Source organism: Staurois parvus, unplaced genomic scaffold, assembly GCF_062004578.1.
Source record: "Staurois parvus isolate SC_StPar_1 unplaced genomic scaffold, SC_StPar_1.0 ptg000626l, whole genome shotgun sequence".
Classification (NCBI taxonomy): Eukaryota; Metazoa; Chordata; class Amphibia; order Anura; family Ranidae; genus Staurois; species Staurois parvus.
Window position 1 is genome coordinate 492,116 of NW_028318422.1, and position 21,910 is coordinate 514,025.

The 21,910-nt window shown below is 38.8% G+C and overlaps 1 protein-coding gene across 1 annotated transcript in view; it reads right to left on the reverse strand.

Moving 5' to 3' along the window:
• The window catches only part of LOC149449358 (transmembrane protein 233-like), a 51,511-nt gene extending 29,948 nt beyond the window's left edge, over positions 1-21,563 (reverse strand). Inside the window, exon 1 of the mRNA XM_089693343.1 lies at positions 21,147-21,563. Within this exon, the coding sequence (XP_089549469.1) occupies positions 21,147-21,326 (180 nt within the window). The 5' untranslated portion in view covers positions 21,327-21,563. The remainder of the gene's footprint in view (positions 1-21,146) is intronic.
• Between the last annotated feature and the right edge of the window lie 347 nt (positions 21,564-21,910).

Here is a 21,910-nt window from a genome sequence, read left to right on the forward strand (position 1 = left end):
AAGTATGATTAAAAAAAACAAATTACAGAATTACATTTTTTTCAACAAAACAAAACACCCTCTGCCCCCCCCCCCCCAAAAAAAACCCAACAACAACAAAACAGTCTATAGAGAAAATATGTCAAATGTAAATGATTTTTTACACTTTCTTAGTAAATTATGGCAAACCTGTAGCAAAATAAATGAAAATCCTGAAGTAGAAATTGGAACAATTCTACCAGGGGTGGACTGACAACTCATGGGGCCCCCGGGAAATAGGGGATCATGGGGCCCCTGTGTCCTTGCCCAAACTCAAAAAAGCCTATGAAAAAGGTACCAGGGGCATCTCATGGGGCCCACTACTGACCCCGGGCCCTTGAGTTTCCAAATAGTCAGTCCACCTCTGTATTCTACAGATGTCCACTGTTCAGTGTTTTGTACAACAGTATGTTTTACTTAGAATCTAGCATTAAGAATCTAGCATTAAGGACAAAATTACTAGAAAAAGAACAGTTTATACATTTATCAAAACAATGCAGATAATTATTTTAGGATTATATTTTCAGTATTTATAAACCACTGACTATCGGTGTGGTGCTATTTTTAAAGCAATGAACTTGCTTATTCAAGCTTAGAAGTGTTAAGGGCATAAATTGTCATACGGTGTGCTGACATGTGAGCAGGTTGGATGTAAAGTGGTAATATCATTGAGGAGAGGGAGTTACATAATCCTCACTAAAAAATATATTTTTTCCAGTGATTAAAATAGAAGAGATATTAAAGCTAAATGGCAAGTAGATATAAAAGATACAATTTAATGCAGTTATACTTTTTAATAAAAAAAATTAAATGCATTTTGAATACAAGTATCCTCAATTTCCTGTAATCCCCTTTGGATTATTTATTTCAGGTACTTATATAGCGCTGTCAATTTACACTGTGCTTTACATATATATTGTACATTCACATCAGTCCCTAACCCTCAAGGGGTGTACAAGATAAGGTCCCTAACTTACATTCATACATACATGGGCCAGTTTACACAGGATCCAATTAACCTCCCAGCATGTCTTAGGAGTGTGGGAGGAAACTGGAATACCCGGAGGAAACCCACTCAGGCACAGGGAGAACATGCAAACTCCAGGCAGGTGGTGCTGTGGTTGGGATTCAAACCAATGACCCTTATACTGCCAGGCAGAAGTGTTAACCATTTAGCCACTGTGCTGCCCAGTAGAACACAAACTGAGAAATGGAGGACCAGGAGTAGGCACATATGAGACACATGTACAGATATCGAAATTGTTAACAGGTAAAGATAGATGACTTCTTGCTTTTTCTGTTTCAATAATTTTTATTGAGTAGTAGCATAGAGACATTCAAATATGGTGGAGGAGAAATTCCTCAACAGTAAGTAGCTTTCAATAACCTGAGTATGGTTAGAACATCTTATTTCCTAGAATATTCCTAAGTAATATATATAGAGATATCATAATCGTCTAATTAGCAAACATTTCAAGCATTTAGATAGCTGGTACACCTCTCCTTAAGACAGGAAAAGCGTCTCAATTAAAGGGGGGAGTTAGGGGAAGGAGAGGGCTAAGAGGCAGGAGGGAGCATGGAAAAGGAGAGGGGAAATATGCTATTAAGAAGGTAGAGGCAAATTAATATCCAGCTACACAGAAAAAAATTGTCAAATTTGCTTCAGGCTCCGTTTGGTGTGGGCAGGTAACAGGTGTATATAAACATAAACCAAATTGTAGATAGTGTATCATGACAGTGAGATGCATCTATCATCTAGTAACCAATTGGACCAATGTTTAGCAAATATGTCTCCTGGTAAATGTGTTTTAGCAAAAAAGGAATTCCATGTGACAGTTATCATTAATTGTGGAAATAATGTTTGAGGTTGTCAGGGGAAGAGGGTCCTTCCATGCACGTGCTATGGACAAACATGCTGCAATCAGTATGTGTGTGATAATAGGGTGAAATTTAGAAGGCCAGGCAGAGAAGCCCAAACCAAAGAGAGCCATTTGCAGTGTCAGAGTATGGGCAATTTAGGTAATTTCACAAAGAAGTGTAGAGATGTTTCTCCAACAGTTGGTAATAAAAGGACAGTCCCACCAGATGTGGAAGATAGTTCCATCATTATTGCAGTACCTACAGCACTTAGGGGAGTGAGATGGGAATATGTGAGTAAGCCTTACGGGTGTATAGTGCCACCTGTAGTAAATCTTCATTAGAGTTTCCCAATGAGTCACATTTTTAGAAAAAAAGGGCAGGGGCCCGTAAGGCTTGATACCATAAATCAGGGGATACCTTGATTTGTAGGCTTGACTCCCAGGAGACCATGTATGTTGGTTTTGGATCAGAGGCTGGGGGGGATATGATATTATAGATGTACAAGATCTCTTTAGATCTGGCAGCACAGTAGCTAAATGGTTAGCACTTCCGCCTGGCAGTATAAGGGTCGTTGGTTCGAATCCCAACCACGGCACCACCTGCCTGGAGTTTGCATGTTGTGCCTGTGTGGCTTTCCTCCAGGTACTCCAGTTTCCTCCCACACTCCAAAAGACATGCTGGTAGGTGAATTGGCTCCTGCCTAAATTGGCCCTAGTATATGAATGTGAGTTAGGGACCTTAGATTGTACACCCCTTGAGGGTTAGGGACTGATGTGAATATACAATATATATGTAAAAGTGCTGTGTAAATTGACAGCACTATATAAGTACCTGAAATAAATAAATAATTTGGGGGATGTCTAGATAAAGAAAGAGAGCAGATCTTTGGAAATAGTATCTGTGATTATGGATACAGATGATATGATATGATGTATTCTGAGGTATATGTAAAAGTCTATATTGGAGAAATGATATAAGGCTGAATGTTGCTGAAAACATCTAAGGTTTTGGTGATGGAATAAGTCTCCAATTTTCTGGATACCAGCCAAGAACCAGTGAAAGAGAGGGAGATCTTCTTGCTTTTTCACTGCCCAGTCACAAATGGGCAGGAAAAAAAACTGGCTTTGCTGTATGGCAGAGCCATTTAAATCTCAGTACTGGATGGCCAAAACTACAAATGCTTTAGCAGGCAATTCTTATATGTACAGTATATGTGTAAAGATTTTAACGCAAAACCGCACTCTCTCAATCAACACTGACTATTTGTATTCCTTATGATGCTAGCATTAGTAAATACATGGTCAGATATATTATATTTACTTGTTTTAAACTTTTTTTTTTACATTTCTTCAGTTTCTTCCTGGTGTGCAGGCCTAAGCGAATGATGTCATACATCCCAGAAGTCTTAGGAGGGGAGGAGGGTTTTTCTCAGCTAAGTACACCCTCCTGCCTGCAGGCCTGAGTTAAGGGCAGACTGATTGCAAGCTACATGAACCATCTGCCTTTACTCAAGATGGACGTAGCTTGAAATGCTGGGGGAATGTTTTTCAAAATGATTTCTCAACAAAAAAAATGTAAACCTGGATGGATGGTTAGGTTTGCTTTAAACCACTTGACCAGGCCATTTTTTTGCTTTTTAACACTGCACTATTTAACAGGCAATTACGCTGTCATGCAATGCAGTACCCAAATTAAATTTATATAATGTTTACACCCAAATAGAGCTTTCTTTTGTTGGTATTTAATCACCACTGGTTATATAAATTTAAAAAAAATGACATTTTGAAAAAAAACCCAATATGTTTACTTTCTGCTATAAAACATATCCAATAAAAACATTCTAATTCTCATATATTTAGGCCAAAATGTATTCTGCTACATGTCTTTGGTAAAAAAAAAAAATCCCAATACGTGAATATTAACCACTTGACCTCCAGAGGATTTACCCCCCTTAATGACCAGGCCTCTTTTTGCTATTCGGCGCTGCACTAATTCAAATGATAATTGCGCGGTCATGCAACGCTGCACCCAAACAAAATTTACGTCCTTTTTTTCACACAAATAGAGCTTTCTTTCGGTGGTATTTGATCACCTGTGCGCTTTTTATTTTTCACGCCATAAACATAAAAAGGCCAAAAATTTTGAAGAAAAACAATATTTTTTACTTTCAGCTATAAAAAATATATAGTAAACTCAAAGTTGGTTATAAATTTAGGCCAAAATGTATTCTGCTACATGTTTTTGGTAAAAAAAATCCCAATAAGTGTATATAGATTGCTTTGTGTGAAAGTTATAGCGTCTACAAACTATGGTATAGATACTACAATTTACGCCATTTTTTTGCTATACAGCGCTGCGCTAGTTTAATGGACAATTGCGCGGTCATGCAATATGGTACATAAATGAAATTTACATACTTTTTTTTCCCACAAATTGAGCTTTCTTTCGGTGGTATTTGATCGCCTGTGCGGTTTTTATTTTTTGCACTATAAAAAAAAAGGCTGACAATTTTGAGGAAAAAAAAACAATATTTTGGACTTTTTGCTATAAAACATGTCCAGTAAAAAAAAAATTTAAAAATCAAATTTAGTCATAAATTTCTGCCAAAATGCATTCTGCGACATGTCTTTGCTAAAACAAAAACTCAATACGTGTAAATTAATTGGTTAACGTGAAAGTTATAGCGTTTACAAATGGCGGGAAAGATACTGGGATTTTTAGTTTTTTTTTATACTAATAATGGCGGCAATCAGAGACTTATGGTGGCGATCAGGGACTTATGGCGGCGATCAGCGACTTATGGCGGGACTGTGGGACTGCGGCGGACATTCTGACATTGGGGGGTACTGACTTGGGGTCACTGACATCCCCAGTGACACCAATACAGTGATCAGTGCAAAAAACAAAAACACTGACACTGTACTAATGGCACTGGGGAGGAAGGGGTTAAGTTTATTTTTCAGGGAAGGGTTATCTGTGGGAGGGGAGTGTTTTACTAGGGGGCGGGGGTGTGTACTGCAGGGGACACCACTGATCGGGAGAGAGAAACTCTTCTGTCTTGTTCAGCTTGTCCTGGAGCTGTCAGGGAACTGACAGAAAGCACAGCTACTGCAGCTGTGCTCTCTGTCAGCTATTGCCGCCGATCGCCGGGACATAGCCGGTAACGATCGGCTGTGACCCGGCGACTGACATCCGTGGCTGTGATCGGCGGGACAGGTAGGGCGGCGGCGCGCCTCGCGCGCGCCCCCTACCTGTTTACAAAACACACTTTTTTTTGGTTTTGCCTGCCCGTGCCGCCCTGCCGCCGTAATTCTACAGTGGCTGGGCGGCATGTGGTTAATTTTTTTGTGTGAAAATTATAGCGTCTACAAACTATGGTACATACAGTATACTGGAATGTTTATTTATTTATTTATTTATTTATTTATTATACTAGTAATAGCAGTGATCAGCCACTTATAGTGGGAGTGTGATTGTGCAGCGGGCACTAACTGACTAGGTTCTCTGTGTAGGTGCGCTACCCTATTTCATAATCAGATATGAGAATTACTTCACAGATATACCATCAAAACATTAATTCCTTTACATATGTCAACAAAAGTTATTCAATATAAAGTGTATCAATAATAACAATAGAAATACTGTATGTATCTATACATGAGAATCCAAAACAGTGCTCAGTGTAAAGGTACTCAGTCCATATATATCCAAGTATCTCTGGTGAAAAAGCTTCTCAACATTCAAGCGTTGTCCCAGTTAATCCATCACCACAATTACTGAACCAGTTGATCCCAAAACAATCAATATGTGCTTGGATGTATGTTTTTATGCAACACTGGTCATGCTGTCATGCACTAGGTAAGAAGTAAGCTTCTTCCTCCAACAGTTGCCACAATAGAATATCCCTCCAAAGAGAAACCAAAGCAGCCGCAAATTATTTATTTATTATTTATTACAGATACTTATACGCCATCAATTTACGCAGCGCTTTACATATATATTGTACATTCACATCAGTCCCTAACCCTCAAGGGGCGTACAATCTACGGCAACTGACCTATCTGCATGTTTTTGGAGTGTGGGAAATAGTGTTATACCTTAAAAACGTCTTTTATTAAAACAGACAGGTATGTACAAAGTCAACAGGTACAAGAGCACACAGCAGATACAAACTCTGAGATCCCAGTCTCAGCATACATGCAATGTCACCAGCTAAGCTTTGCCATGTGACATCACAGTGCTAGGCCCCACTGACTAACTAGCTTGTGTGCTCCCTGAACACGGAAGAGGGTTTCGATGTACAGGTAAGTGATTGTGCCATACGAGCACCCCTCCCGAAGTAAAAGTACTCTCAGATGCTGTGTAGTTCAGCTTTAACTGTTTGTAGTCTAGCGTTAACTTATGACTGTCAAGAACCTGTTCCAGACTTTTTGGCTGTACTCATTTTACATATGCAGTGTACATGTGCATTACATTATGGCAATCCAAGGGTCAAAAGAAGTAAAAGCTGCACAGATGCCCAATTAAGAAAAAATGAATGTGGCAGTTTTGCAAAAATATACCCTACACTTGAATTAAAATATGTTTTAGAATCTAATGATCAATGCTTCCCCATATTTTTTCCCCTCTACTTTTTAATTGTTAGACTGACCACCATTCATGCAGGTTTTTTTAAGGCTCACTCCTAGACCCAGTGTTCATAGTTTGTTCTCAAACTATACTAACAAATTGTACACTGTTATTCCTAGATTGTTTCATTGGCCAAATATTGCAGCCACTCTACTGTTAACCGTATTCTTGTATTAAAAAAAAAAATAATAAAAAAGGGCATTGCTAGAAACGTGCGTGGAGGTGATAAAGGGAGTGGTAACAAGTATTACTGTTTCAACAGTTTGAATAACACTTGCACATAAAAAGAAGTAGAATCCTGAAGAGTTGCTTTATAGGGTAAAAGTATTAGATTCTAGGGTTGTACAGGGGAAGCATCCAGCTCTCATCTTTTGCAAATTTCCATGATGGCTTCTTGTTCCCACTCCCAGGTATGTTGGGGGGAGGGGTGGGGTAGTATTTGTCTCTTTTAGGTATCCAAAATTCCAACCTGACAGCATCAAAATCTGCAGGCAGTGCAACGTGCAGATGTCACTTCATTGGCCACTTTTTTTTACTCAAATTGACCTCTTTTGGTCCAATATCATAAAAACATATGATCCGATCCAGCTATGTGCATGAGAGTATCTGCTATAGCCGCTGTCTCCCTCCTCATTGGGCAGATTGATAGCAGCTCCCGCTGCAGTCAATCACATGCTGTGTCAAGGGGGGGGGGGGTGGCAGGGCTGAGCCGTCCATTCTCTGTCAATGGAAACAGACAGTGTGGCTTGCTCGTGAACCCGCACGGGTGCCCCCATAGAAAGTGGCTCTTCATGGGGGCACCCACCAAAGAGCAGGGACCTGGAGCACTGGTGGGAGACCCCAGAAGAGGAGGATCGGGGCTGCTCTGTGCAAAAGCATTGCACAGGTACACAGAGCAGGTACGTATAATATGTTTATTATTTTAATTTAAAAAAAACAAAACAAAAAACAAAGGTTTGATATCACTTTAAGTAACGGGTCTCTAGAATAAAACATTAAAAGTGCTGCTTTTAAAAGAAAGAAATAATACCTTACATTTCCTGCTGTCTGCACCAATGACTTCCATTCTCTTGAGGAGCTAAAATTGAGTCTTCAGTTGTGTGGTTCTCCATTAAGCACTGTGGCTTCATCCACCCCCATCCTCTATGTCTCTACTCTGTCTTGCAGTTTCATTGGGCATGATACACAGAGGGGGACCAGGCACCTGAAGCTCTGAAGATTGTTCTGCTGCAGTAGCTTCTCAAGAGAGCAAGGACTAGTGACAGGCCATTTGAGCATGTTGGAATATAGTGCTTATGTACAGTATTTTATGCAACAACTACTTCAGTATTTAGTAGAGATATATTCTTTTACCAGTAGATGGCAGTGTTTACAAGTGTGTAGCTGCATGTATGGCACTGTAAACTGTATTTCTTTTCTCTGAATAAAGTTTTCTGTTTGCAATGAAGCAGCAGAAAAGCACGTGTGGACTGTGCGCCGTCTGTTCTGTAGGGCTATATACAGAATTTCTAACAGGTTATTGGTCCAGAAGCACAGAAATTCCAGTCATAGACAGCTACAGCAAACAAGTTCAAGATACAGCAACAGAAAGAAGACTGCAACATAATTAAATAAAATGGCCAGTAATGCAGCTACAACAAAGCTTTCATTTGCAAATCTGACAAACCAGAGCTACCAGTCTTGCAAATTCATGATGTAAATGCTGCTAATAAGAGAAGGTAAGTAGAAATGTAATAAATTAAGTCAGGCCAGAACACCCTTCAGATGAGTGGATAGAGAAAGTTTAGAAAGCTCAGAGCACAATCTCTCTTAGCATAAAAGATGATCAAATCATACATATATGTAAGTAGGTGTGAAACTGCTAAAGAAATATGGGAAGAATTACAAAAGATGCATGAAAGAGCTAATCTCAGCAATAAACTGAATTTGACTAGGAAGCTATACCAAACCAAACTGATGAAAGACCAGGATATGCAGGAATACATAGGGCACACCTTGGAAATGTTTGTACTCCTGAGAGATAGGAGAAGAAATAAAAGATTTTCATGTTGCAGCACTATTACTTAGTGGTTTACCAGAAAGTTATGAAACGCTTGTCACAGCACTTAATGCATGTCCAGATGACGAACTTACTGTACATTGAAATATGTCACGGCCAAGCTTGTGGATGAATATAAGCCTAAGAAAGCATAAATAGCTATGGTATTTCTATCGCAGACTCTGCTTTAAAGAAAACAGGAATGAAAACAGTAACATGCAACAATAAACACGTGAATGCTTTTGTGCAAGAAACAAGGCCATTTAAAAGCAGATTGCAGAATCTAGGAAGCTAGAATGCAAAAACAAACTAAATTACAAGAGGTCAAATGTGTGAAGGAAAAAACTGATTTTCTTCAGATAATGAATATATTTTTCAATGCAAAAGTTGCACCTCATCTTTGCAGGCATGATGTGTTGATTCAGGAGCTAAGAGTCACATGACAAATGACAGAAATGTTTATATTCACCTTGACCAGAGTAAAACAGAAAAAATCACCACAGCTAATGGGCAACTAATAGAATCAGAAGGGATAGGAGATGGTTTTCTTTACTGTCCTATTTCCCAGAGTGTCACCAGAAAGATACCTGTGAAAAATGTTCTGTATGTCTTTGCTCTTGAAACTAATCGTTTGTCAGTGAAGAAGCTCACAAAACAAGGCAATGTAGTAACCTTCCAAGGAGACAGTTGTGCCATCACAAAAGGGGATATCTTACTTGCAAAGGCTAAAATTACAGATGAGATGTGGTTAACACTGCCAAAGAGGAAAAACTACAGTGACACATGGCATAAATGACTGGGGAACAGAAGTCTTGAGATAATAAATAAATTAACTGAGAATGACTATGCAAATGACTAAAAATGAGTCTATGTTATCAAATAATGAAATGCACCAGCTGTATAAAAGGAAAAAATGACACGAAAAGAGCTCCCAAAGCAGAGTAACAGCAGAGCTAAAAAATCCTCTGGACTTAATTCAGATCTTTGAGGTCCAATGGAAAAATTTACTCTAGGAAAGAAGAGGTCTTTTCTTACTTTTATAGATGATTACTTCAGGTATACTACATAATATCTGTTACACAACAAAAGTGAAGTACCAGAGAGAGTTGAACAGTATTTGGCTCAAGTAAGCAACAGATTTTGCAAAATGCAGAGTGTATTGCGCACAGACAATTGAACTGAATATACAGGTGATAACACATGGGCGATTCTCAGAAAGCATGGCATAATATTTCAAATTATTGTACCATACAACCCAGAACAATACAGGGTTGCAAAAAGAATGAACCGTACTCTATGTGAGAGTGGAAAAACCATGCTGTTTGATGCAGATATACCAACCACACACTGGGGGGAGGCAATTATGACCACATGCTATCTCCAAAATCGACTACCAGGTAAATCAACTGAGAAAACTCAATATGAACTGTGGAATGTAAAAGCCCCGAATTTGATCCATCTTAAAATTTTTAGAAGCAAAACCTATGTGCACATCCCAAAAGAAAAACATACAAAATTGGATGCTTGCAAAAAGGAAGGTTTACTTGTGGGGTACAGTGAATCTCAAAAGGGATACAGAAGTCTACACCAAGAAACAAACAAGCTAACCATCAGTAGAAGTGTAATTGTCGATGAAACTTCAGTGTGTTCAAAATTTCATGAACTAACACAACCGCTTCAAACTGAGGGAAATTCCACATCAGTGTCACATAAAGATAAGCAACAAAGTGACACAGAAATAGAAATGAACGCAGACAATCCAAATACTGTAAAAGAAAGAAACCAGGCCACATGAGTTTTAAATCAAGAAATCCACCAGAAGCAATAAAGGCATCCCAGCCAAACGTCTGTCCAATGATGCTAGTGTAGCATTAAAACCAGAGCCAGATTAATGGGATGAAATACAGACTTCCAACCCATGAGAAACAAAAATGAATAAGAAAAAAAAAATGGATCAGAGTTGCTGATGAAGAGATTACATTTCTTATTGAACTGAAAAAGATTTATAGTACTCAGTTTGGAAATGGGACTAATATAAGGAGTAGTTGTTGAGTTGGAGTGTTGGAATACAGTGTTCATGTATTTTATGCAACAACTACATCAGTATTCAGTAGAAATATATTCTTCAACCAGTAGATGGCAGTGTTTATAAATTATATAAGTTTGTAGATGCATCTATTATTATCTATTTTCTCTGAATAAAGTTTCCTGTTTGCAGTGAAGAAGCAGAAAAGCACATGCTTACTGTGCACTATGTGTGTTCTTTAGGGCTACATACAGAATTTCTAAGAGAGCATTGATCTTTTTCTTTACAGGAAGAACTTATTTTCAAGGTTTTAACTAGCGGTAAAGTCATTTTAATTCTGGCACCTTCCTGCATAATGAAGAATTGCGGGCAGAGTAAAAGGCCAGTTAAAAGAATGTCTTGTTAAAAAGGTTATATTTTAGTAAGAGCTACAATCCACAGATAGTAATTGGATATGGGGCTTAAAGAAGAGGTCGAAGTTGTGCATGACATCTAGAACACAGGTATGGGAGGTAAAATAATGGTGTGCTGTTCTGCCATATGAAAAAACAGTTATGTGGCCATAAATTATGCTGTAAGGTAGAGAAAAGGCTAGCATTGTGATTGTTGACAGATAGAAATATCTTAAATTTACAGAGCTAAATAAACTTTATATTATTAGACCATATAGTATACAGTGTACCTTTACTTTGTGAAAAATATAATAAAAAAGAGGAGTGTGCCTGGCTTACAAATTGTAAAGTAAATGTATATTAAACTTGAATGGTAACTAAATCCAAGAACAAAAATGTGATATAGAGCAGCATACTGGTCCTGAGTTGTAGCGACTGTGTTATTTTTCTTTTTCAGGCAAATAAAACTTTCAGCAAGCACAGAAAATACCCATTGAGCTTGCCAGAAATGCAATATCCTTTCTACTTAACCACATCCCGCCGCCCTATAGCCCTATAGCTGATATACTGCTACAAGGCGGCAGGGGTGTGCAAAATCACGTAAATATATGTGATTTGGCTTTTCCAGGTAGGGGGTGCGCGCACGCCCTACCCGCACCACCATTCACGCCCGTGGCTGTCAAGCACCGCCGGGTCTTGGTCTGTGATTACCCGCCGGCGCCCGGAGATTACCGAGGATCTCCGACAGGAAGGAGGACTGCTTTATTTACTAACCGCCCTCCTATCTGTCGGCTTGGGCACACTGCTGTGGATGGCTGTGCACAGCACAGCCATCCAAAGCAGTGTGCTTACAGTGAAGCATCAACACACGGCCCCCCCCCCCAGTAAAACACTCCCAGCACACAGTTAACCCTTTGATCACCCTCATGTTAACCCCTTCCTGTCCAGTGCCATTATTACAGCGTCAGTGCTTTTTGTTTAGCACTGATCTCTGTATTGGTGTCACTGGGGATGTCAGTGACACCAAGTCAGTTCCCCCCAGTGTTGGAATGCCCGCAGTCCCACTATAAGTCGCTGATCGCCGCCATTATTAGTAAAAAAAAAAAAAAAATTCCAGTATATATACCGCCATTTGTAAACGCTATAACTTTCATGTAAACCATGTAAACCAATTAATTTATTGGGATTTTTTTTTAGCAAAGACATGTAGCAGAATACATTTTGGACTAAATTTATGACAAAATTAGATTTTTTAAAATTTTTTATTGGACATGCTCAATAGCAAGAAGTCAAAAATATTGTTTTTTTTTTCAAAATTGTCGGTATTTTTTTTTTATAGCACAAAAAAATAAAAACTCGCACAGGCCATCAAATACCACCAAAAGAAAGCTCTATTGATGGGAAAAAAGTAAATTTCTTTTGGGTGCAGCGTTGCACGACCGTGCAATTGTCAGTTAAAGTAACATAGTGCTGTAATGCAAAAAATGGCCTGGTTAGGAAGGGGGGTAAATCCTCAGGAAGGCATGTGGTTAATGAAGTTTTTATTTATTTATTTCAGGTACTTATATAGCGCCGTCATTTTATGCAGTGCTTTACATATATATATATATATATTGTACATTCACATCAGTCCCTAACCCTCAAGGGGTGTACAATCTAAAGTCCCTAACTCACATTCATACATACACATACTAGGGACAATTTTTAGACAGGAGCCAATTAACCTACCAGCATGCCTTTGAAGTGTGGGAGGAAACTGGAGTACCCAGAGGAAACCCACGCAGTCACAGGGAGAGCATGCAAACTCCAAGCAGGTGGTGCCATGGCTGGGATTCAAACCAACGACCCTAGTACTGCCAGGTGGAAGTGCTAACCACTTAGCCAGTGTGCTGCCCTAAAGCTCTTCTTTAAGGTAGGCTTAGAGAGAGTATTATCTATTTGTCTATATATTATGTGCAGAAAAGTATATGTAATGGAAGAGTTTCATTTTTGTAGAAATTAGAGCTGGGAAAGATGGGGGGGGGGGGGGATTTATGCAGAGATGTAAGCTGGGAAGTGGGGGGAAATGTGTGCAAGTGAGAGATTTGGAAAAGGAGGGGGACATTTGTTCACAGATGATATCTGGGAAAGGGGGGGATTTGTACAGACATGAGAGCTGGGAAAGGGTGGGGGTGTTGTGCAGAGGTGAGAGCTGGGAAGGGGAGAGAGATCTGTGCAGATGAAAGAGCTGGGAAAGAGGGGAGATTTATGCAGAGATAAAAGCTGGTAAGGTGGGAGAAATGTGTGCAGATGACAGTGCTGGGAAGGAAGGGGGAACTCGTACAGAGGTGAGAGCTGAGAAAGGAGGGGGATTTGTGCAGAGATGAGATCTGGGAAGGGGGAAAGATTTGTGCAGATGAGAGACCTGGGAAGAGGAGGAGAGGAAATTTGTGCAGATGAGAGAGCTGAGAAAGGGGGGGGATTTATGCAGAGATGAAAGGTGGGAAGGGGGGATAGATTTGTACGGATGAGAGAGTTGGGGGGGGGGGATTTGTACAGACATGAGAGCTGGGAAAGGGGGGGGGGTTGTGCAGATGAGAGAGGTGGGAAAGAGGGGGGATTTATGCAGAGGTAAAAGCTGGTAAGGTGGGAGAAATTTGTGTAGATGAGAGAGCTGGGAAGGGAGGGGAAAAATATGTGCAGAGATAATAGTTGGGAAAGGGTGGGGGGATTTGTACAGAGGTGAGAGCTGGGAAAGGAGGGGGATTTGTGCAGAGATGAGAGCTGGGAAAGGGGAGAGTTTTGTGCAGATGAGAGAGCTGGGAAGGGGGAAGGGAATTTGTGCAGATGAGAGAGCTGAGAAAGGGGGGGGGGATTTATGCAGAGATGAAAGCCGGGAAGGGGAGCGATATTTGTGCGGATGAGAGAGTTGGGAGGGGGGGGGATTTGTGCAGAGATAAGAGCGTGAAAGGGGGTAATTTTTGCAAGGATGACAGCTGGAAAGGGGGGGGGGGGGGTTGTGGAGGTGAGAAAGCTGGGAAGGGAGAAAATTGGTGCAGAGATGAGAGGTGTGAAGGGGGGGGGAGGCATTTATGCATTTAATGTACAGCAGTACAGAGTGCACTGGCAATCAGTATGTAATATACAAGCTAGTATAAAGAGAGCAGTGGTCACGGTTATGTAATGTATAGCACAGTATACAGGGTAGTGATCAGGAGAGTGCATCATACACTACAGCATGCAGATTGCAGCAGACAGGATTATGTACATAAATTACACAATACATACTCCTGACCATACTTTCTATGCAGTGTTGTGTGGCACATATATTTCACTGTTGTATCCTACATGTTTATGGCCGCTGCATCCCTGCACTATATATGCTATATTGTAATTACACACTGCTGACCAAACTGTTTATTGTCTCAACAGTTTCCAGTTGTTAAATAGTCTTTGCCCAATAGCAGAAATACTGCTACAGGGTGGCAGAGCTGCATGAAATCATGTACAGTATATATACGTGATTTTGTATTCCCGGGTAGGGAGCAGGTGTGCCCTACCTGCACCGCCATTGCCAGCCTCTGCTGTCGATCATAGGGTCCTGGACAGTGATTCCCTACAGTCACCTGTCGATCACCGAGCATCACTGATGGGGAAGAGATTTCTATGTAAACAATACAGATCTCTCCCCTGTCAGCTCATTCACACTGCTTTGTATGGCTCTGCATAGCAGAGTCATACAAAGCAGTGTGCTTACACAGTGAAACACTCACACACAGCACACAGTAAAACAACACAGAGTTAACCCTTTGATCGCCCCAGATGTTAACCCCTTCCTGCCCAGCGTCATTAGTACAGTGTCAATGCTGTTTATTAGCACTGATCACTTTATTGGTGTCATTGGGGATGTCAGTGACAGTTAGTCAGTTGCCTCCCAGTGTCAGAATGCCTGCCGCAGTCCCGTTATAAGTCGATGATCTCCGTCATTACTAGTATTAAAAAAATAAAATTGCAGTATATATATATATATATACCGCCATTTGTGGATGCTATAACTTTCATGTAAAACAATTATTTACACGTATTGGGATTTTTTTTTGTAGCAAAGACATTTAGCAGAATACATTTTGGCCAAAATTTATGACGAAATTTTATTTTTTAAATTTTTTTACTGGACATGTTTAATAGCCAAAAGTCAAAAATATTGTTTTTTTTAATCAAAATTGTCTGCCTTTTTTTGTTTACAGCGCAAAAAATAAAAAATGCACAGGCGATCAAATATCACCAAAAGAAAGCTCCATTTGTGGGAAAAAGGGACAAATTTCATTTGGGTGCAGCATTGCATGACCGCGCAATTGTCAGTTAAAGTAACGCAGCGCCGTATTGCAAAAAATGGCCTGGTCAGGAAGGGGAGGACATCCTCTGGAGGGCAAGTGGTTAAAATGCAAGGCACTGTATACTTTTTTTGTTTTGCTCTGTTTTTTTTTTAACTTTATTGAAGTTTCACAAAGTGACAGTGAAAAGCATTGATGGATGGAGACTTCAGAAAAGCTGACATGTCAGTTACTCACAACTCTCCACTTGGCAACCCTCTGTTTCATTGTAATATGATCGGGGTGCATACATTTTGCTTTTTGCACATATTTTCTGTATGCCCGTGCAGAGACCTGAGCTTTTCAAGTGCAGAAAAATGCAGGTCTCTGCACAGAGTGTGAACAAGCCCTGGAACATTATGTTCTTATGGAAGGACTGACAGTTAAATAAGGTGTAGTTTAGCAGTTTAGCAAAGGCATTTCAGTGAAAAACTCTCTAGTAAAGTGAACAGTAGGTGCTCCACTAGGTCACTGTATAAGATTGGATTCTGGCCAGGTGGGTTTGAATGCAAAGGGAATTTGTTTTCTGGTTGAATGATATTATGTAACAGAGATAAATGAAATGGTATATGGGTACAGCACATTTTCTTTCAGTACAAGAGGCTCTCTATTTCACAAAATAGCTTTTGCTCGTTGGTTAAATTAATAATATTTTGATGGATGAATCATTTGTTAAAGTTTAAATAGAATGTCAGTGTATGCCCACCAGTGGAAAAATAGTCACCGATGCAGCAAAAGAGGTGAATTCTGCCTGACTTGCGGTAATGAGAGTGAGTTTTAATTGCACATTATTAGGAGATTAATCTTAAAAATGAAATCTTGTTGACCTGCCACACAGGAAATTTTTAATTACCTAGAAGCTTAATGATCTTGTTTAGTTGTGAAGTTCTTTACATTAATTATAATGTATAAACTTCACAGTGCTACTTGCAGTCATATATTTTACAAGATAATAACCAGTCCTCCCAAGATATATATATATATCTATATATATATATATGTGTGTGTATATATATATATATATGTATGTGTATATATATATCTATATATATATCTATATATAGATATATATATATATATATAGATAGATATATATATATATTTCTTTTACGGCTGTGGGAAATCTTCATATAACCCGAGAGGTATCAGTAAATATGAAGAAGACACAAGATATATGAGAAAAATCTTATCTGAGTTTTTTTTTTATACCAGAAACCTAACTTGGCAGCCATTTATTTCTAGCATTTGGCAGAAGAGCTTTTTTTCTCTGAAACTGACACTGAACTGCCAGAAAACAGCTAAATACACTGCTGAAATATACATGTAAGCTGTCTACCTGCCCACAAAAAAAAGTAATTATGTCCATCCAGTCCAATTTTTACACAGCTCTGCCACATATCACGTTCCTGTCTAGCAGATCTGATTTATCTCTGCTGCAGTTAAGTAACACTTACAGGTCTCCCGCCTCCCCCTTCATCTGTGTATGGACGATAAAAAAAACAAAACAGCACACTAATGAACTCATCTGTATGTCACTCTGCTTTCTCCTATCAGTATGCTCCTTTTTAGCATATAAGTATTGCAACACAACTGTCTCCCTGTGTTCTTCCCCTCTCCTAGTCTGGGTTTTGCTGTACAGGTATTGAGGCAGACTAATAATACTTCAAATTCAGGTGCTTACCCTGCTAACATTAAAAAAATTACATTTTATGATGTCTGCTGGATGCTGCTTCCCATTTTGCACATTAAGGGCCAGTTCACACTACATGCATTTCTGCATCCAAAACGCACAGAAAGTAGGTTATATGGTTGTCAATGTCCTAGTTCCCATCAGGGATTGCAGTTCCAGTGCGTTCCAGTTGCAGAAAAAAGTAGGCTGCATTTTTCCTGCACAGAACTGCACTGGAACATGGTAAAACACATGCAAAATGTGCTGTAATGAACCAAAACACTCCAATAACGCACTGGAATGCACATGTCCCTACTTAAATTGAAGAAAAAGAGATGGGGAAAAAAATGAACTGGAAAGTATCAAAAACGTCCCAGATCGCCCCAAAAAGCGTCAAAAACACGCATGCAGTAATGCATTTGAAATGCATCTGGACTGCGTTTCTATGGTGTAAACTGGCCCTAAATGACAAACTCAACGGTGCTATTTTTTGCATGCACTTTAGAGATGTGAAAGTCTTTGACAGATTTGTAGTTGGTAGTAGTAGATGATTTCTACCTTTACTGTTAGGGCCACAGATTAAAGGAAGATCATAGCGGCCACTGCAGCCATTAGCTTGTTTAACCCTTCGGTTGCCATGACATCTAGGTTGCATAGACAGCATACAGACAGGAGTCCAAGATGTAATTGATATGAGCTGCTCTAGTCTGCTTAGCCTCCCTAAACCCCGTTTTAGATAATTAGCACTGTTAGAAGAATAAGAGTAATATTTATTAAATGTGAAATCTAATTTTCTGTAATTTTAGACTTTTGCCAAAAAATCTCTTAGTTGGCCTAAACTCTATTCTTTGAAAAATAAACCTGAAAACCATAGTTACAGTTAAGCCAAACTTTGGAGACGTTTGGGAATATGAATATGAAATTAATTTTTTTTCTCTTGTGCTGCTTCCCCCCAGTCTTTGGTAATGTTCACATATGTAGCATGGGGCTCCCAAGCTACAGTTCAACCCCATTCTAGAACCCCACAGCAGGACATGTAGTAATATGCATGAACACCTCAGCATACAAAAAAAATATCCCGATCATTAGTCACACTGCATTTTTAGCAAAGTCGGTGCGCCCACACCTCTGCACTGGCAGATACATAAAGGCATAGGGTCAAACTGAAAAAGATGTAACCTCAATGTATAACCTCCTAATAGGTTTGTACCAATTTGTCTTTTATAAGTTTAACTGCTCCCTTTTCTATCTCAGTTGTATTTGTTTTAAAGTGTCGTAAGTGAATATATTTTCATATCTTCAGAGCACAGACTAATGACATTCCCACAGAAACATTAATAAAAGGGGAGATAAAGGAAACTGAGAGTGTTGCCCCCAGCAAGAAAAAGCAAAATCAAATATGACATATCTGATGTAGTCTGCCAGTAACATTAGCACAGCAGTCTTTATATTTCTGAGTACTTTCTGTAACTTAGTTATTTTATCTGTTAAATAGAAATAAAGATAGAATAGGTAGGCGCTATATATATATGGGTATATATATATATATATATATATATACCAAAATCAGAAAACAGTATAGAAGGGATGTGTATATACAAATAATCCCTATAACTAATCACTAATCACTCTATATAGCGTAAGGCCCCCAAAACCTGGGCCAACTGTTGTGACCCTAGACAAATCTGGGTTTATTTGCTAAAGCTGGAGAGTCCAAAATCAGACTCCCTTCTGCATAGAAACCAATCAGCTTCCAGGTTTCATTGCCAAAGCTTCATTGAACAAGCTGAGGTTAGAAGCTGATTGGTTTCTATGCAGAAGGGAGTCTGATTTTGGACTCTCCAGCTTTAGTAAATAAACCCCATCTTGTCTCAGTGTTGTTCTAGTCTAATCTGTTGATCCTGCTGTTAAAGTGGAACTAAACTATCCTATCATTTTCAACCAAGAAGGCTGCCACCTTAGGCTCTGCTTGATCTTCAACTGCCATGATGCTATACATGTGATCAGTTATGACACCATACATTTCATTGTTTGACAGCTTGGTTGAGAGCACAAGCAAATGTGACACTTACATTCCCCGAACATACCAAGAATGTAACTGTTTTTTGATGGGTTTAGATCTGCTTTAATTTTCAATTTCCTATAACAAAGCAAGCAAACGTGGCAAATTGATGGTGGAGATAAACCATTTAACACTTTCAGGGGTGCTTGCAATGATTAGCTTTTATTCATCTAAGTAAAACTTTTATCCCAAAAGGAAAAGAAAGTTTCTATAAATACTTATAATGTGTTTGCTAAAGTTAGGCTTTAATCTGTTACTTCTGTAAAGTCCATTTAAATCTATTAGTGCATCTAACATAACCCTCTCCGGACAATGCTGCTGTCTAAGGGTGTCTCCTTTTTGTTCTTTCATAGATAAAGGAGACACCCTAATTATTATTATTATTTATTATACAGGATTTACATAGCGCCAACAGTTTGCGCAGCACTTTACAAAATGAATGCTGACCTATACTTGTAGAACATTCATACAAGAAAGTATAAAAATCACTTGTCCAATCGTTCAATGGTGCCTTCATGTACTCAGCTGATTTCAAATGACTTTTCATTCAAGTACCATGTCAATATCTTGATTTTTGTAGAATAAACATTTCACTTGTTTAACTTTGACAAGTTCATGTGCATAAGACTAGTTAGTTGTGTTCTTGGCTGGGAGTGAATTGAACGTTTAAAATTTTTTTATTTCCTTTAGATTCGACAAGATATTTCCATCCTTGTCCTTTTTGCTCGCATTGGTCGAAACAGATTTTCAGATTGCCCTCTTCAAACTCTTAGTTAATCAAACAAACATTATGAAAACAGTTATTTTTAATGAAATTCTACAGGTGTAAGGCCAGCTTAAGACAGGAGGTGTTTTACTGGCTGGATCACCAGGTGAAATTAAAGGGGAAAACCCTAAAAAACAGAAAACTATTGCAGCCACCACATCTAAGGATTGGGAAACTGCAAAATGTAAAATTTAAAATTTTGGTTTTAGTTGGCTTTAAGAATAAATCTGATTGTTATCAGCAACCATCTTAGGTTTTCTTTGCTTTAGTTTTCATTAACTACCCAGCAGTTGTCGCTGCAGGTCAGTCATTTTCTTAATGACAGCCGCTGCTCACATGATGATGTACTTCTAATGCGTAATTGGTATTTCTGGAAGAGATAATATACAACCATTTGTAGAATTGTAAATTACTTCAAGATTGCCCATTACTTTACCACCAACACTCATGCCCTGTCTAATGGACAAATGTCCTTCTGGAGATTAATAGTCTTAATAACTTTAATATCAAGGACACTTTGCCTTTATTTTATGGCCGCCACTTAATATTTTTTACAATCAGTATAAAGCATATTGAGAATCGCTTTAACTCCTATTCACATAAATTGGATATTAGACAGGAAAGACATTAGCAAACCATTATCATATTAGCATTATTTAATTATATTAAAGCTACATGAATGCCATTATGAGATATACATAAATTCTGCAGCTACAAAATGTACATCGGGCAATAAATAGCGATAACAGTCAAGGATTTATCCTCACTGATCTTTCCACGGTGGTACTGCTAGCTTTGACTTGGACTCTCTTCTGTCACATACTGGACCTTCTATATTTGTAAAATGAGTCAACGGACAGGAGATAAATCACAAATAGCTTTAAATTACAAGTTTTTTTTTTTTTTTTTAATTCTATTTAACACAAGGTTTATATAAACTGTCCAAATATAATCATAATATATATATATATATATATATATATTTATATATATATATATATATATATATATATATATATAAAAATGATATTATTTTTAAAATGAATGCAATGTTTAAAGTGTAGCAACCCATATCACCCAGTAAGCAACTCATATCACCCAGTAAGCAACCCATATCACCCAGTAAGCAATCCATATCACCCAATAAGCAATCCATATCACCCAATAAGCAATCCATATCACCCAGTAGACCGATTAAAGATGACATCTAATTGGTTGCCGGGAGTTACTGCACTTTGCACATCATCACTGCTCTGTGTGCTCCTTAGCAAACAGGCTGGCGTGCCTAATTCCTGGAGCATCCATTATCAAAAAAGTAAATGTTTATTACTTACCATTATAGAGAAAACAAATGCAACAATGTTTATAGGATATGCAGGGCAGAAACAGGCGAATATCGATAAGATCAAGTAATTGCTGGGCATGGGAGGTGGCGCGGATTCATTGTCAATGTTAGTCTCTGGGCTCTCTTCTAAAGCCCTTTTGATTTCTGGACTGGAAGGAGTTTGAGACATGGAAAATTCAGTGCACAGAAAGGGGTCTATCCAGAAAGGTTCAGCTGTCTTCTTTGAGGCTGAGGGGCGGCTATGAAACCCAAGTTGGGATTTAAGGAAGAAGTGATCTCATCTCGGCTGATGCCTGATCAGCAACGGTGCAGCAGCCAGGGTGCTAGTGAAAGAAGGCAGACACAAAGACTTGCATATAGTCCTCAGATGTGAAATGCAGATCTCTATCCTTGTCTCTTAAAACTTGGTACTGCTATTTGATGCCTAGTGCAGACCAGTTTTATCTTGGACAGAGCTATTGCTGTTTATCATGTGTGGGGAACTTCCCTGATGACCTGGAAATCCCTTTTTAAAACACAGCTATGATAAATAACTAAAACTAACAAGCATTATAGGACTTTTAATTACATAGTTACATAGTTAGTCTGGCTGAAAAAAGACAAAAGTCCATCCAATTAATATCTCACAGTCACATAGGTTGCAGTGCAGCACTACCATAAATTCCCAGATATAATGCAGTAAATTTGCTAAAGGCAAATAGACTGATCACTTTGTAAGGAATTTGCCTTAGAGATTAGTGAATGAGGTGAAGC